The sequence below is a fragment of the Rhizophagus irregularis genome, chromosome 2 (genome assembly GCF_026210795.1).
Source record: "Rhizophagus irregularis chromosome 2, complete sequence".
Classification (NCBI taxonomy): Eukaryota; Fungi; Glomeromycota; class Glomeromycetes; order Glomerales; family Glomeraceae; genus Rhizophagus; species Rhizophagus irregularis.
Genome location: NC_089430.1, coordinates 5,415,122 through 5,431,982, shown reverse-complemented (window position 1 = coordinate 5,431,982; position 16,861 = coordinate 5,415,122). Strand labels below are relative to the sequence as shown.

Genomic DNA, 16,861 nt, shown 5'->3' with positions numbered 1-16,861 from the left:
CACCAATAATTCTCCGTATTTATCACGTGAAAATGTTTTTTGTGGCGATTTCCATAAAATTTTTTCTATACCGGAACTTAAATATAAATTAGGAAGGGTGTTTTTTATTAAAAAAAAATTGAAAAATATATTAAGATTTTGACGGTAGAAATGTCATAAAAAACAGCGCTAAAATTAATTGATTTTTTTATCCTTATCCGACTTACCGTTTTTAACATAATATATGGGGGAAAAAAATATATATGGATAAAGTATATGAAATAAAATATATGAACGAAAAAATATATAATAAAAATATAAGAGAATAACTACATTTAATCGGGGAATATTAGCTGGTGGGCAGAATTACATAATTCCTTAGTCAAGCTTCAAAACTGGATTGTACAGTACCAGAATTAACGTAATTCCTTATAAATGTTAATAGAATATTACGTAAAATATAAGGATTGGGATCGATACTGCGATAGTCGAATTAATCAAAAATTGATTCTAAATCGATTAATCGATAATTGCATGAAAAATTCTAATCTGACGGCTAAACAATTTTTTCATTCTTACGACTTTTTTATAATCCTAGTCATTTGTTTCAATTGATGTTTGGCCTAAAATAATATAAAAAATTTAAGTGTTTAACGATTAAATAAAATTTAATTCCGGCCGGCATTAAGGCTCGGCCGGAATTAACTTCATGTAACCTAGAAAAAAGTTCTCAACTTTTTTTTTTTACAAGATGGTACAAAACTTATAAACGCGTGTATTCCCTATTGATTGGTATAAGTAAATAATATCAGCTATGATGTCTAAATTGTGTAACGTTACTGCATAAAGGCCTTTGTTTAAGCAAAATTATTTCTATTGGTTAAAAGTGGTCAATTTGGCTTAGAAAGTGGTCGATTTGGACTATACTTCAAGGCTAAATTGACCATTTTCAAGGTTAATTTTACTAGCCAGAATTAAACAGTGACAATAATATTAAAAGAATAAAAAAAATTCGATTCATGATTTTTATGTACATAATATCGATTAGAATCGATTAATCGAAACCGAAAATCGAATTTTTAAATCGAATCTTGAGATTTGACTAATCGCGATTAGTTGATTCTATAATCGATTCTCAAAATTAGAATCGATTCCTATCCCTAGTAAAATATCAGCAAGTTAATTTTAAATTTACGATAATAAATCCTTTTTGCGTTAAGATCTAAATTATATACACTCTACAATTAATTTTATTCTATGTAGGAAAATTTAAATCATTATTTATTTTATCAATGAATATAAACATATACATAGTTAAATATGAAGTCATTACGTCTTAAAATTCTACCTAAAATAATTCATATCCACTTTTACGTTATGTACTAGTTAAAAAAAAAATTGAATAATTATAAATAAGCAAAAAAATAATAAACGTTAAGCAGAATTTTAACTTATAATGACAAAATTTTTTGAATAAAAAAGAATAAATTAATAATTAAACTCGGTATAGCAGAAAAAAGCTAAAAAGGGAATATAATTGTAATTTTATTCTATTCCAATTTTTTTTCTTTTACTCTTAGATTCATTATTTTTACTTACAGCAAGAATCAATCTTTTCTTTTACTCTCTGATTCGGCTGTTTTGACTTAAGAAAAAAAAATATTATATTAATTACGAATGAAAAAACATAAAGTTATTATGTAGGAATTAATATTTACTATCTTCGTCAACGTTCAATTAAGAAATATTGATTTTTTAAGATTCTATTTAATAAATTAAGACTTATTGTTAGTATTCATAAACTAGATATTTTTAAAGTCATAACATAAGTAAATTATTTACCGTTCTCATTAATATTTAATTGAGAAATATTGATTTGTAAAGATTCTATTTAATAAATTAAAGTTTATTATTAATATTATATTGATTTAAAAAGCAGCGATTAATAAGTATTTAATTAATACCTGAAAATTTCTTGCTTATTATATTATCGTTTTGCTCATAATAATCATCAGAATTTTTTGGTTCAGGAAGATTATTGAAACTAAGCAATCAAATTGTATAAATAGCCCCCGAATGTGGTTTATATGATATTCCCAAGTTAGTTGAAGGCTTAATATGAACTCGTGAATTGTTATTGATTTTTTCTGTTTCTTTGATTTGTTTCTGTAATTCAACTGTTTCATTATCACTTTCTTTATATTGCCATTTGCGTAAAATATTAATAACTTCTACTGCTGTGGGCCTATTTAGTTGATTTGCATCCAAACACCTTTTAATTAACTGAACAATTAACTGGGGCACTTTAATATTAAATCTTGGTCTAAGTCCTTGACAAATTTTTATTGCTAAATTATTATCATGGCTTAAATCATAATATGGAGGTAAACTAGAAATTAATTCATACATATTTATACCAAAACTGTAAATATCTGCAGCTTTTGTATAATTTTGTCCTCTTAAAATTTCAGGAGCTATATAAGGTAAAATACCATATATATTATTTTTTGATAAATCACAATTTGCAGGTTTACACAATCCCATATCAGTTATAGAAACATTATTTTCATGTTTCAATATATTGCCAATATGCAAATCTCTATGAATTAATTCCTTTTTATGAATAAAATTAAGCCCAGATATAATATCATCTAAATGTCTAAATATACTTTTCCAATTTAATTCATAATATTTTATGTCCAAATATTTTCGTAAACTTCCATCATTTGCATATTTTAAAACCATTACATAATTTTCTGTTTCTGGATCCTGAGTTATTCCATAAAATTTTGTAATTCTAAAATCATCATCTACTTTATGATGCAACATCATCTATATAAAAGGGTAAAAAAAGCTGATATTAAAGTATAAATTGAAAATTTTTGAATAGAAAATTATTCATACCTCATTCATAAATTCTAATGTGATTTTTTTTGAATTATTTAAACTTTTCAAAGCTACATACATATTTTCATTATACCTTTTCCAAAATTGATTTTTATTATCCCAATAACTTATATTTCCATCAATCCAATTTGCTTTATATACTTTACCAAATCCACCTCTTGCAATATATTCAATATTACAAAATTTACTATAAGGTATCCATTTTAATGCATGTGATATTTCGTCATTTTTATGAGCTAACAATTGAGTATCTTGAATAAACTTATCAATATCCTTATTACCACTAGTCCAATCTATGAATTTTTGCTGAAAGTATATTGAATTACACTTATAATTGCATTTTTCACATATATCATTCAAAACAATCATATAACTTTTTGTTTCTATATCCTGAGTTATTCCATAAAATTCGTGATTTATTTTAATCTATAATGTAATAATATGTTAGAAAAATTAAATATTTTTATAATTTTGTTAAGTAATAGCTTATCAGTATACCTTATTTGCAAATTCTAATGTAAAATTAATTGGATTATTTAAACTTTTCAAAATTACAAACATATTAAGATTCTTTTTTTTCAATTTTTCATTTGTATCATTCCAACTACATATTTTTCCATCAATCCAATTTGCTCTATATACTTTACCAGACTTGTTTTCTTTAATATATTTAATATTATACAAATTATCATAAGGTACCCATTCTAGTGCTTCATTTGCATCATAATGAACTGATAATTGTGTATCTTGAATGAGTTTATCAATATAATTATTACCACTGGTCCAATTTTTGAAATTTCGTTGAAAGTATATTGAATTACAAGCATAGTTGCATTTTTCACATATATCATCTATAACAATCATATAGTTATTTGTTTTTGGATTTTGAGTTATCCCATATAATGTATTGTTAAATTTAATCTACAAATACATATTAATATTTTATTGGCAAAAATAATAAATTTCAAAATCTGTGTATAGTAATGAATCAATAAAATAAATACCTCATTTATAAATTCAAATGTAACATTTTTTAAGTTATTTAAACTTTTCAGCTGTACAATCATATTTTGATATCTTATCCAGTCTTGTTCTGCCCATCTATATATATACCCATCATTCCAATTTGCTCTATACACTTTACCAAACTTGTTTTCTTTGATATATTTAATATCATCAAGTCTATCATAAGGTATCCATTCTAGTACTTCATTTACATCTTCATGAGATGATAGTTGTATATCTTGAATAAGTTTATCAATATCATTATTACCACTAGACCAATCTATAAATTTCTGTTCAAAGTGAATGGCATTACATATTTTATTACATTTTTTACATATATCATTGAAAACAATTGTATAGTTATTTGTTTCTGGATCCTGAGTTATTCCATAAAACTCATGATCTTTTTTAATCTACAAATATGCATAAAATATTATTAGTAAAAATACAAATTTCAAAATCTGTGTATAGTAATGAATCAATAAAATACCTCGTTTATAAATTCAAGTGTAATATTTTTTAGGTTATCTAAACTATTCAGCTTTACAACCATATTTTTGTTATATCTTATCCAATCTTGTTTATATTTACTCAATATATACCCACCAATCCAATTTGCTCTATATACTTTACCAAACTTATTTTCTTTAATATATTTAATATCATCAAGTCTATCATAAGGTATCCATTCTAATGCTTTTCTTACATCTTCATGAGATGATAGTTGTGTATCTTGAATAAGTTTATCAATATCATCATTACTACTAGTCCAATCTATAAATTTTTGTTGAAAGAAAATGGCATTACATATTTTATTACACTTTTTACATATATCATTGAAAACAATTGTATAGTTATTTGTTTCTGGATCTTGAGTTATTCCATAAAGTTTATGGTCTTTTTTAATCTACAAAATATGCATAAAATATTATTAGTAAAAATAATAAATTTCAAAATCTGTGTATAGTAATGAATCAATAAAATACCTCGTTTATAAATTCAAATGTAATATTGTTTAAGTTATTTAAACTTTTCAGATTTACAATCATATTTGAATATCTTACCCAATCTTGTTTATATTTACTCAATTCACATATATACCCGTCAATCCAATTTGCTCTATACACTTTACCAAACTTGTTTTCTTCAATATATTTAATATCATCAAGTCTATCATAAGGTATCCATTCTAGTGCTTCTTTTGCATCATTATGAGACAATAGTTGTGTATTTTGAATAAGTTTATCAATATCATCATTGCCACTAGTCCAATCTATAAATTTTTGTTGAAAGCAAATGGCATTACATATTTTATTACACTTTTTACATATATCATTAAAAACAATCATATAATCATTTGTTTCTGGATCTTGAGTTATTCCATAAAACTCATGGTTTTTTTTAATCTACAAATATCCATAAAATATTATTAGTGAAAATAACAAATTCAAAAATCTGTGTATAGTAATAATCAATAAAATACCTCATTTATAAATTCAAATGTAACATTTTTTAAGTTATTTAAACTTTTCAGATTTACAATCATATTTGAATATCTTACCCAATCTTGTTCATATTTACTCAATTCATATATATACCCATCAATCCAATTTGCTCTATACACTTTAACAAACTTGGTTTCTTCAACATATTTAATATCATCAAGTCTATCATAAGGTATCCATTCTAGTGCTTTTTTTACATCACTATGAGACAGTAGTTGTGTATCTTGAATAAGTTTATCAATGTCATCATTACTACTAGTCCAATCTATAAATTTTTGTTGAAAGCAAATGGCATTACATATTTTATTACACTTTTTACATATATCATTGAAAACAATTATATAGTTATTTGTTTCTGGATCTTGAGTTATTCCATAAAGTTTATGGTCTTTTTTAATCTACAAATATGTATAAAATATTATTAGTAAAAATAATAAATTCCAAAATCCGTGTATAGTAATGAAACAATAAAATACCTCGTTTATAAATTCAAATGTAACATTTTTTAGGTTATCTAAACTGTTCAGCTTTACAATCATATTTTTGTTATATCTTTTCCAATTTTGTTTATATTTACTCCTATACTTACTCCATTTATATATACTCCCATAAATCCAATTTGCTCTATAAACTTTACCAAATTTGTTTTCTTCAATATATTTAATATTATTAAGTCTACCATTAGGTATCCATTCAAGTGCACTTGATATTTCACTATCTTTATGAGCTAATAACTGAGTATCTTGAATTAGTTTATCAATATCCTTATTACCACTGGTCCAATCTATAAAATGATGCTGAAAGCATATTGCATTACATATTTTATTACACTTTTTACATATATCATTAAAAACAATCATATAATTATTTGTTTCTGGATCTTGAGTTATCCCATAAAACTCATGGTCTTTTTTAATCTACAAATATGCATAAAATATTATTAGTAAAAATAATAAATTTCAAAACTGTGTATAGTAATGAATCAATAAAATACCTCGTTTATAAATTCAAATGTAATATTGTTTAAGTTATTTAAAATTTTCAACTTTACAATCATATTATGATCACATCTTTTCCAATCTTTTATATATTTATCCCAATACTGTATACGTCCATCAATCCGATTTGCTCTATATATTCCAAATTTTTCAATATATTTAATATCATCAAGTCTATCATAAGATATCCATTCAAGTGCACTTGGTATTTCACTATCCTTATGAGCTAATAACTGAGTATCTTGAATTAATTTATCGATATTACTATTACCACTGGTCCAATTTTCGAAATTTCGTTGAAAAAATTTTACGTTACATTCATAACAACATCTTTCACACTTATTATCATTTAATTCTTCATTCACTTCGTCTATTGACAATGTTTTGTCCATTGACTAATATGCATAAATAATAAAGGCGGAATAAGATGCTAGTGCAGAATCGAAAATTGATTTTGTTTCGAGGCCAGTAATATTTAATATATGAAAAAAATTAAAAGGTACAAAAAAAATTATAAATGAAATTTAGTAAAATCATTCCTTTTTTTTCATAGGTAGTAACACGCACTTCTTTATTGAGGCCGTAAAAGGTAACTAAACTAGGAATTTGGCGTAAAGTACATGTGACAATACATGAAATGAACATCATGCATAATCAATCATGTGATATATTTTCCCGATCATCGTTCCGACCGGCAAGAGCGCTAACCAGAAAGTTCTTGATGAAATCCTGATGCTCTTGAAATAGTACTAATAGCTGGTATAGCTGGAAGAGTGGCTTCAGAATGATGTATCCGTTCACTATTTATGTCCCTTCCCTTTTCTTACTTCTAGGTCTTTATTTTTGTTATTTTCCTAAATTGCTAATCTAGTTAAGAGATTTTAGTTATGAAGATTTTTAGTTTAGATAGTTTCACACTCCTCTTCTCTTTTAGGGTTTTTTTAGTAAGCCTATATGCTTTAAGTAAAAAACGCAGACAATTTGCCCATTGACATTTTCTAAATAGTAGGCTTTGCATTAATGTTAGATTAGATTCTATTGAGAGTTTTTAAATATCACGCATCTAAAGCTTTCAAGCAAAAGCACTTGTCAATATTTTAAGTGTTAAAAATAAAAATAAAAAAAATCCACGTCACTTTATGTTAAATTTATAAAAATAGGTATCTTTTTCGCTTATTTTATATTCTTCTATTAAAATCCCCTAATTAATTTCTATGATTGATGAGATGTGTTCAGTTAATCATGTGTAATCGATTCTGGACGTATGGAGAACTTGAATGGTAGATGTATAAAAATTTGTTAGCGATCTTCCAAATAAATGATTATTAATTATAAAAATTTCGGCTTAAATATTATGTTAATAGTATTAAAAATTTTATCAAATAATTATTATTTGACTTTTCAACATACTTTTCATGTATCAATTACCAAATACTGAGAATACCGAGTTAATGAATTAAATTCGGTAAACAATTTATAATGAGTCAAATTACAGTATAGGTAAAATATATCAACCTGGCTCAAATTATCTAACTCGTTCCTAAGAAAAAGGAAAAGACAAATTAATAAAAACAAAGAACTACAAGGAAAAATTCCGTATAATTTATTCAAAAGTGTGTCTCAGATCACTAATTAAGATTGTTTTAAAAGAAAAGATATAAAAAAAAGAAACCCCGACTATATCTATTTAGTACATTTTCAAAATACATAAAAAGACTAAAATAAACAAAACAGTATAAAATATAACTGCTAGTTACCGCTACTAATTCCAACTTTTTGATGAATAAGAATAATTTTTTTAATCCGATTTGATGGCCTCTTGATTAATGATTATTCGCATACTCCTTAAATAAGAACTGGACTTGTTCCTGCGTGAAGTTTGGGGTTTGAAATGACCTATAGACATTAAATGGTGATGTGGTCACTTCTTTTGAGCTCAGATGTAAGATACTGAAAGGGCCGACTATGTTGATAGACCAGATAGCATATTCTTCTTTTCTTGCTTTAACATTACGAACAATTCTCAAGAATGAGGATATAGTCTCATCATTTGCTCTATACATTATATCATATTCGTCTATAAAGAGAATAACCTGTTTTTCCCCACCTTCTTGAAAACAAATTAGCGAAATCATTACTAACTTAATTTGATCTTTGATATACTCGGGAGCAGTCCTGACGAGATAATCACTGAATATTGTCCAGAATAATATCTTGCCATCTGTTTCAATCGTCTCAAGAGATATACTGTTTCAAGGAAAAAAGAAATATAAGCAACAGATGCAATGTGCAAACCTGGTACTTGTGATCGCTTAAATGAGAAAAAGAACTTACTATAGGCGAAGATAGCCTTCTTCTTCCAATCGTTCCATAACTCTAAACACCCGTGTAGTTTTCAAGTGGCCTGTACACCATGTAGTGCCATCACCCTTCCGAATATTATTAAGAAGCGGTTCACTTAACTCTATGGATCAACAAAGTAGACACAAGCACGCTGAACTATCCTATTTGCTTCTCTTTAATTCTGTGGCTAACTGGCTATAGAGAAAATTCGTAGGAATGATGGAATGAAACATAACTAAGTATGGTATCAAGTTTCTATCACATGTTTCTTACTTTCTTATATTTCCATGAAAGGTCCTTTTTTCTCGAGCTCTAATGGACAATGAGAAAACATATTCAATATTATTAACAAATGTGATGACGAAAATATATATCATTGTTTCAACTTATTCGAGGAGTAAAAAAATTGAGAGACACTTACCAGTAGTAGTTGCGATGACAACGACGATTCTGATGTTTTTTGAAAATATTTTATGAACTTGCTTTGACGTTTAATAAACACACCTCCAAGGTTTTTAATATCGTCTTCAGTAGAATTAGGATTAAGCTTACTTTCATCAACGTCAACTTAGTTGCCAAAGATTCAGTACGTCAGGCTTTCCAAACTCTTCATTATTTGAGATAAGGTTCGCAAGTTGTCCAACTCTTAATTTCTCAAATGGAATTTCATCACCATCAATTTTGAAAATTTTCTTATCGTCATTGTCATTTTTATTTTTGTAAACTTCCACCTGAAAAACATAACTATTATCTAGACGTAAACAATTGTATGATTCAACCATTTCGATTATATTTCTATAACGATAAATGATATTTTAGTTTATAGAAAAAGAGATATTTTAGTTTTTAGAGAAAGAAGTTGCTTTTAGAGAAAGAAGTTTTGAGCAAACTAGAGAGCTGAGGTTGACGCAATACAGTAAATAATTTATCAGTACATGAAAAAAAATTGATTAATCATTATTCTCATTCTCCGATTCTCAGGGTATTTATTAAAAAAAAGGTGAATTAATTTTTAGGTCGTACGAGTGGTCGAGTGGTCGTACGATTGACCGTATTTGACTAATCTGTTTTACTTGCAAAATAAATTAATAAAGCGCAGTAACTGCACTCCGGCCCCCAAGTTGTCGTACTATTTTCTACGTTAGTACCTTACTAGTATTACGGAATGCAAGCACATAAATTTTTGATGGGGTTTTACTAAGATCAACGTTGTTTATTTATTTCTGACACTTCATGTCTTGTAACGTCTGACGACTAATTTTTTCTATTCAGAATAGCGATTATTGGGATAAAATGAAACCGAATTATGGATAATGTTAGTATAGGTAGTTTAGAATTAATGTAGAAACACCATTTCACTTGTAAATTTATGTATCACGCTTACGAACGGAATCATGTAAAATTCAAGCCGAAAATTGCTATACATTTTATCAAATATACTATGCAGGTTTATAGTTTAAACTTTATGATAAATCTTGGATTCTTATTAAGTTATTCATTTCCTTCCTAGTAAACAAATTACAACAATCACAAATTATCTTTTGCTGGAAGTCACTCGCTTTATAATCGTTTTGGCCACTTTTATTATATACAGTATATATAAAGCTTGTTTGTTAATATATTTTTATTAATAATATTAAACAGCAGACCGTATCCAGAATTATGGAAGATTCAAGATTTCAATCACTTTGATTGATTTGAAAAATTACATTATAATAATAATATTATACTATTTATTAGAATGAAAAAAATTCTTTTAGATATATTTTTTATACTGTAAAATGTTGTACATACTAATCAATAACAGAAAAAAATCGTAAGATATTTATTTATTATTTCAAAATATGAGGAAATTTTTAAAGCTTGTTATATAATTGTTGCTGTATACAATGTTTACAACGATATTATATCACTGTTAGTATTGTATAATTTCTAAATTTCATTACTATTGATTTTCTATCTCCTAATCATAACGATAACGTATTTGAAAATGAAAGTTAATAATTTAAATTTTTTGAGGAAAGAATTTATTGAACTTTCCTTAATATATTATCTTCATTACTCAAAAAATTATGGATGTCATACCAGAAATTAACTGAAATTAATTAATTAATTTCTTAAATTATTTCAAAACTACAGTATCATCCAAAATATTACCCTCCGACTCATTCAAAACGTAAAATTTTTATTTGAATTCGCCCTTAGGTCTTAAATTTTTGACGAGAAATGACTAGAACATGAAAGAAGTAACAGAATATAACATTTATTTACGCAAAACATTGGGGACGTTTTAATGCAATTATAACATCAATTCATGAAAAATATTCGGCTTAGACAAAAAAATATTTGGGATAATTGTATTAATTTTTAACATTGTAAATTAAATAATAATTTGTCTGAAGCGTTAGCGAAGAACATTCTGCTGTACTGCATTAGATGATTTTGTGTTAACCCATGCAACCTTCCATCCACTGACATTACCTCACGTATTAGACCCCTTTTGTGATTATATAACTCCTTTTTTTCGTAACACTGATGATTTTGTAACATTATATACTATAAATTGTATGTTGATCATTTTAGTACGAAAAAAAGGTCTTTCACATTTGTAATTATGATTATTTAATAAAAATAATCAGATAATTATTTGGGAAAAAATTCTCATATTAATTTTAATATACAATTATAATTATGTCTTTTGTTTTTTATTTAAATGATAATATAATTTATTTATATTTTTGTCTACTAGGTGTTATATACATAATTAATAAACGCGTTACTAATTTTAAAAAAAAAAAATTTGATTTGTCTCTGAGTGATTTCCTTTTTAGGATGCCGATCCTCTATATTTAGTACTGATTTACTAATTATTTACTAATTATGTACTCATTCGAACTTTTCCTTTTTTATATTTAAATTGATCAACAAATCTTTTAGTGGTAGTTGCGTTGTGTAATATTATTAATAGTTTAAGATAAATAAATAATAAAGCATATTTCATTTGAAATCATTGTCTAAATTTTTAAAATAAAAATATTTCATTTGAAATTTCCTTATATATATGTATAACCACGCACAAAAATAAATGAAATTGATCACGATAACCCTATTAAAAAAGTTTGTGCTAAATTTCATACGATATTTGTTTGAATTTATATTATTTTTTAGTACAAATTTCGAATAAATGTTTGTATGATTAGCCCGTTTGGCACAAATTTAGCACAAACCTTTTTTATAGGTTGATAAATTTTTTTTTTTATGCATGAGGCGAAATTTTGCGTACAGCCATGCATATTTATACACGTGTTTCAAAATAAAAAAAGTATATAATCGCAAATGGACGATATAAAAAAAAATGATTTTTTTTGGTAAAAAATTTATATATTTATAAACGATTACCAAATGAGTTACAATTCAGCAATTGATAAAATCGATAAAATCGATGTTGATAAAAATGATGTTGATAAAATATTTACCTTCGATAATATCAATGATAAACGACATAATGGTAAACACATTACTATGATAGAAATTTCACCAAAAGAAAAATACCTTATTACTTATAGTAAAGTAGACCGTTCAATGGTCGGTTGGGATGTTGAAAATATAGATAAGGTTCAACTTAAATTTCATCAAACTGTTAACATTGATGAATATGGAATCAATGGTTTATGTGTTTCTGATGATAAGAAACTTGCTTATATTATTAAAAATAGTACTTTTAAACATACTATTACTGGTAAGTAATAATTATTTGGTTATGTAATTATTAAATTATGGTAATTGATATTTATTTTAATATTTTTTTAGTAATTGATATGAATAATAAAGATAAAAAAATTGCATTAAATTTAGATATACAAAAATCTTTTTATGTTGATGATTTATGGGATTTATATTGTACCTTTAATTTAAAAGGTGAATTTATTATATATAGTGCATGTTACGTTCAAGGAATTTATGATAATCATAAAATTATTTGGATTTATTCCACAAAAACTAAAAATAACAAATGGGAATGTAAGAGATTTTATAGGATACCTGAAGATTATGAATTAATTAGTATATCAAAATATGATAAAGTTTACCTGGCTTCAAATGAAAATGATTACATTTATGAATGGAGTATTAATACTAATAAAAGTGTAAAAATATTTGTTAATAATAAGGATAGGACTTATAAGGTAATAAATATTATAAAATTATTTTCAAACTAAATTATTGTTAAATTATAATTAAATATATTAAATACTAATTATTTTTTAGTTTAAAACAAAAAATATTGGAATATTCAGTAATGAAGAGTTGATTTTTCTAAAAATCAATGATAAAATCATCATTGTTTATTCAATCGAATTGGAAATTCCTATTGCTTCTTTGGATATAAATGATGGTAACCATTTTTATAAAATCATTTATACTTCAATTATTACTCATATTAAATCATCATTTTCTTTATTTAGATATTCAACTATATAATTTTATGAATCATACTGGTTTGTTTTTTTTACCCTCTTTATTCTATTATACACCAAATAAAGAAATCAAATATTGCTGGAACAATAAATACAAAAATAGTTCTAATCAAACTTCATTTTATCATTATAATCAAACATTTGTAATTCTAAATGGACGTGTTTGGAAATCTAAATTTGGCGAATATATGTCAAAAATGAACTTTTCATCCGAGAATTCTGATGAATTAAATAAAGAGAATAATAAAGTTATTGAATGTGGTGATCATGCTAAAGTCAACAAGAAAACTTATAAACACTTAAATGTTCATTCATTTAATCTATATATGGATACTGTTTTTACATTATTTCAAAAAGCCACAACAAATGATGATAATAGAGTTTTAGTTGAATTAACTGGAAATTTAATTAAATGGAATGTACATGTTGATAATGATAAAATTAAACTAGAAGTATTCAGAAAAATTAATACTAAATTGGAATCAATTAGCACAAGAATTGAAAATCATCCTTATAAACTTGTAGATTACAACCATCAAATAATTGTGAGCTCATTATTTAATAACAATGATATTGCTATATTGACAACATTTGGTATTCTTATTTATACTTTTAGTGAAAATAACAACTCTATTTCTTTAAACTATTTTTATTTTATGAAACTTGGTATTAAACGCAAACGTGGCTATAATATAAAAAAATGTATAGAAATACTTCAACATTACAAAAGAAAATCTACTTTACTATTACCAAATTATGATAGTTTTAGATTAAATGGATGGGTTTCAGATGCAAAAGATAATAAGACAAGTCTTTTGAAATATGGAGTTGAATTATTAACATTTGCAATTAAAGAACATAAGTTAGAATTAATTGATGATATTTATAAAAAATGTATGACTTATTTTAAAGAGGACTTAATGAATAATAAGTCATTTTTAAGCATTATCACTTCCACAATGCCATTACTAGATAAATATTATCCAGAATATATTCTAAAATATTCATCAGAAACGAATATGATCATAGATTCTTCTTTCTATAGTATAGAGCGTCAAAATAAAAATTTACATCTTTATTCTTTTTTACAATATCCTCAAATAACTAATTTATCGAAATCTCTTTTATGGACAAAATTCCATTATATAATTAGTTACACAATTTTACAAAATAAATCATTATCAGTTACTGTAATATGGTTAATTATATGTGTTATTCAAGTTTTAATAATATTTTTAACTTTACCCCTTTATTTTGCTACATTTTATATTTTATCAAAATACAATTTTATCAATGATATTTACGCTTCAGATGCATTTTCTTCTGCTTATTTCCTTACTGAAATTATTATTTTTAATATTGTTAAATCTTTTAAAAAAAATACAACAACAACAACAACACCAACAATTACTTTTATGGTTCCCTATATTAATTTTGTTAATTATTCAAGAGATTACAATTGGTTTTTAGAATTAATTAGACCTCAACCTAGTCCATTTACTGAAACAATAAATAGAATTATCTATAAAACATGGAATGGAGAAACATTAATTAATTTTAAATGGAATGCTTATGGGAAATATTATTTTGCAATGATTTGGATTTCATTTATGGTTTTACTTGGATGCTTTACTGCTGCTGCAACAATTCCCCGACAATATATCAATGAAGAAGTTAGACAACAACTTTTTATTGCTTCAATTATATTTGGATTTATTCATTTGATTTTTGAAATTCGTCAATTTTTTCATAATATTACTAAGTGGTTCTATAATTTTTGGAATATTTTTGGTAAATATAAATGTTTAATTTAATTTATATTATAATATTTTAAGAAAATGAAATTAATTATTTAATATTTAATATTGTAGATATAATTGCTTATGTGCTTTCAATTTACACTTCTATTTACTGGCTTCAAACAATTGATAAGAATAATAATTACCTAATCCAATTGCTTTCCTTTTCATGCTTATTTTTGGATATAAAATTTTTATTATTTTTTAGAGCATTTGAATATTTTGGTGTATACTTTGCAATTATTATTAGTGTTGGAAAAAAGATTTTTTCTTTTTTATTAGTCTTATTCATTATTATAATAAGTTTTGCACATGCATTTTATGTCTTATTATCACCAAAATCTGAGTTTTCACTTGAACAACATGATACAAATAATAATAATGACCCAAATAATCCTTGGAATTTAGTTTCTAGTTATAGTCAAATTGATAATGATGGAAATATCAACTCCAATCCATTTATGTTTCAAATTCCTGATAAAAATACAAACATGTTTATAGATATTAGAACTTCTCTTTTTGCTATGTATTTATTTTTAACAGGTATATTTAAATTTTTCATAATTTATTACATAAATATTTTTCTAATATTTTTAAGCAATTTTTCTTTCATATGATCAATAGGTGACTCAAGCGCATTATCCAATTGGCCATATGCAGACAATCCATCAATTGCAATATTGATTGTTTTATTTTCCCTTTTAATTGTTATATATCTTATGAACTTGTTAATTGGATTACTCAGTAATGCGATCGAAGAAGATAATAATAGAGTCTCATATTTGATGCAAAAGGCAGAGGTAAATAACATTATTATTAATCATTCCATTTCTGTAAATGTACTAACATATCTCAACTTTTAGATTTTGGCTGAGATTGAGTTATTTTACCTATTACCACATCAGAGACGTTGGCAAACATGGTTTCCTGAAGTAATGTATGTAATTTTACTTTTTTAAAAAAAGTGTAATGTTATGATTTTATTAATTATTCAAAATTTATTTTTTTCAAGACATTACTATGCCGATGTTGATAAGACTCGAATAGAAATTAAAAGATTGATTAAAGATGGTGAATGGGATACTAAGGAATTCACAGAGATGCGGGAAAAATTATTAAAAGAACTTCAAATTAAACATAATCCTATTGACGATGAGGTAATATTGGAGAAATTGGAGAAATTAACATCTAATGATGATAATTTAGAAAAAGAAATTAGAGGAATTAGCATAAATTTGCAAAAACTTTTAAAATCGGAACTATACCATGACCAAGTTTGAAATTTTATCATTAAACCTTATAACCAAGACTTAGTCACGATATGGTTTTACACTGCCACGATAATGATAAAGTTCAAGACAATCGCTCAGCCGCGAAGATCATGAGAAGTATGTGGACGTACCGGTAGGGAACTGGCAATGGGAATCGATCAGACACTCGGATTGTGCACCATATGCTTTAAGATTTCCAAGCGGCGTTAGTTGGTGTTATATAGTTTTAGTTTTTTTTTTAATTTTATATTTAGTTTTTTTATGTATGTTTGATGATGTCTGGTGTTTTATTTTTAGTATAGTTCTTTATTATTTATAGATTGGTTAGCTAGGGCTTTCGTTGTCTGACGTCACCTCTATGTATTTTTATAGTGTCTTGTACTTTGTACGTATCCATAAATAAAGATGTGATGCTAACTTTTTTTTAAAAAAAAGTTCAAGACTGATTCAATCTGGTCGTACAAAAATAGTATTTAAATCGTAAAATACAAATTAAAGTTATAATTAACGCATATTTAAGTTATAATGAATATATGTTTAAGTTATAGTAAACAAATATTAAAAAAGTAAAATTTATTT

General features: G+C 25.2%; 3 protein-coding genes across 3 annotated transcripts; 1 reads left to right on the top strand and 2 right to left on the bottom strand.

The window, feature by feature from the left end:
• Positions 1 to 8,217: 8,217 nt before the first annotated feature.
• On the bottom strand, positions 8,218 to 8,766 carry OCT59_012491 (uncharacterized protein; the record flags this gene model as incomplete). The annotated part of the gene is made up of 2 exons (XM_025329667.2): positions 8,218 to 8,641; positions 8,729 to 8,766. The coding sequence occupies 2 exons, from the start codon at positions 8,764 to 8,766 to the stop codon at positions 8,218 to 8,220; spliced, it is 462 nt and encodes a 153-aa protein (XP_025165210.2).
• Positions 8,767 to 9,300: 534 nt separating this feature from the next.
• On the bottom strand, positions 9,301 to 9,519 carry OCT59_012490 (uncharacterized protein; the record flags this gene model as incomplete). The annotated part of the gene is made up of 1 exon (XM_066134511.1): positions 9,301 to 9,519. One exon carries the CDS (start codon positions 9,517 to 9,519, stop codon positions 9,301 to 9,303), a length of 219 nt encoding a protein of 72 aa, XP_065989770.1.
• Positions 9,520 to 12,139: 2,620 nt separating this feature from the next.
• OCT59_012489 (uncharacterized protein) lies at positions 12,140 to 16,291 on the top strand (the record flags this gene model as incomplete). The annotated part of the gene is made up of 8 exons (XM_066134509.1): positions 12,140 to 12,476; positions 12,548 to 12,921; positions 13,004 to 13,130; positions 13,201 to 14,410; positions 15,316 to 15,537; positions 15,757 to 15,811; positions 15,875 to 15,948; positions 16,024 to 16,291. The coding sequence occupies 8 exons, from the start codon at positions 12,140 to 12,142 to the stop codon at positions 16,289 to 16,291; spliced, it is 2,667 nt and encodes an 888-aa protein (XP_065989769.1).
• Between the last annotated feature and the right edge of the window lie 570 nt (positions 16,292 to 16,861).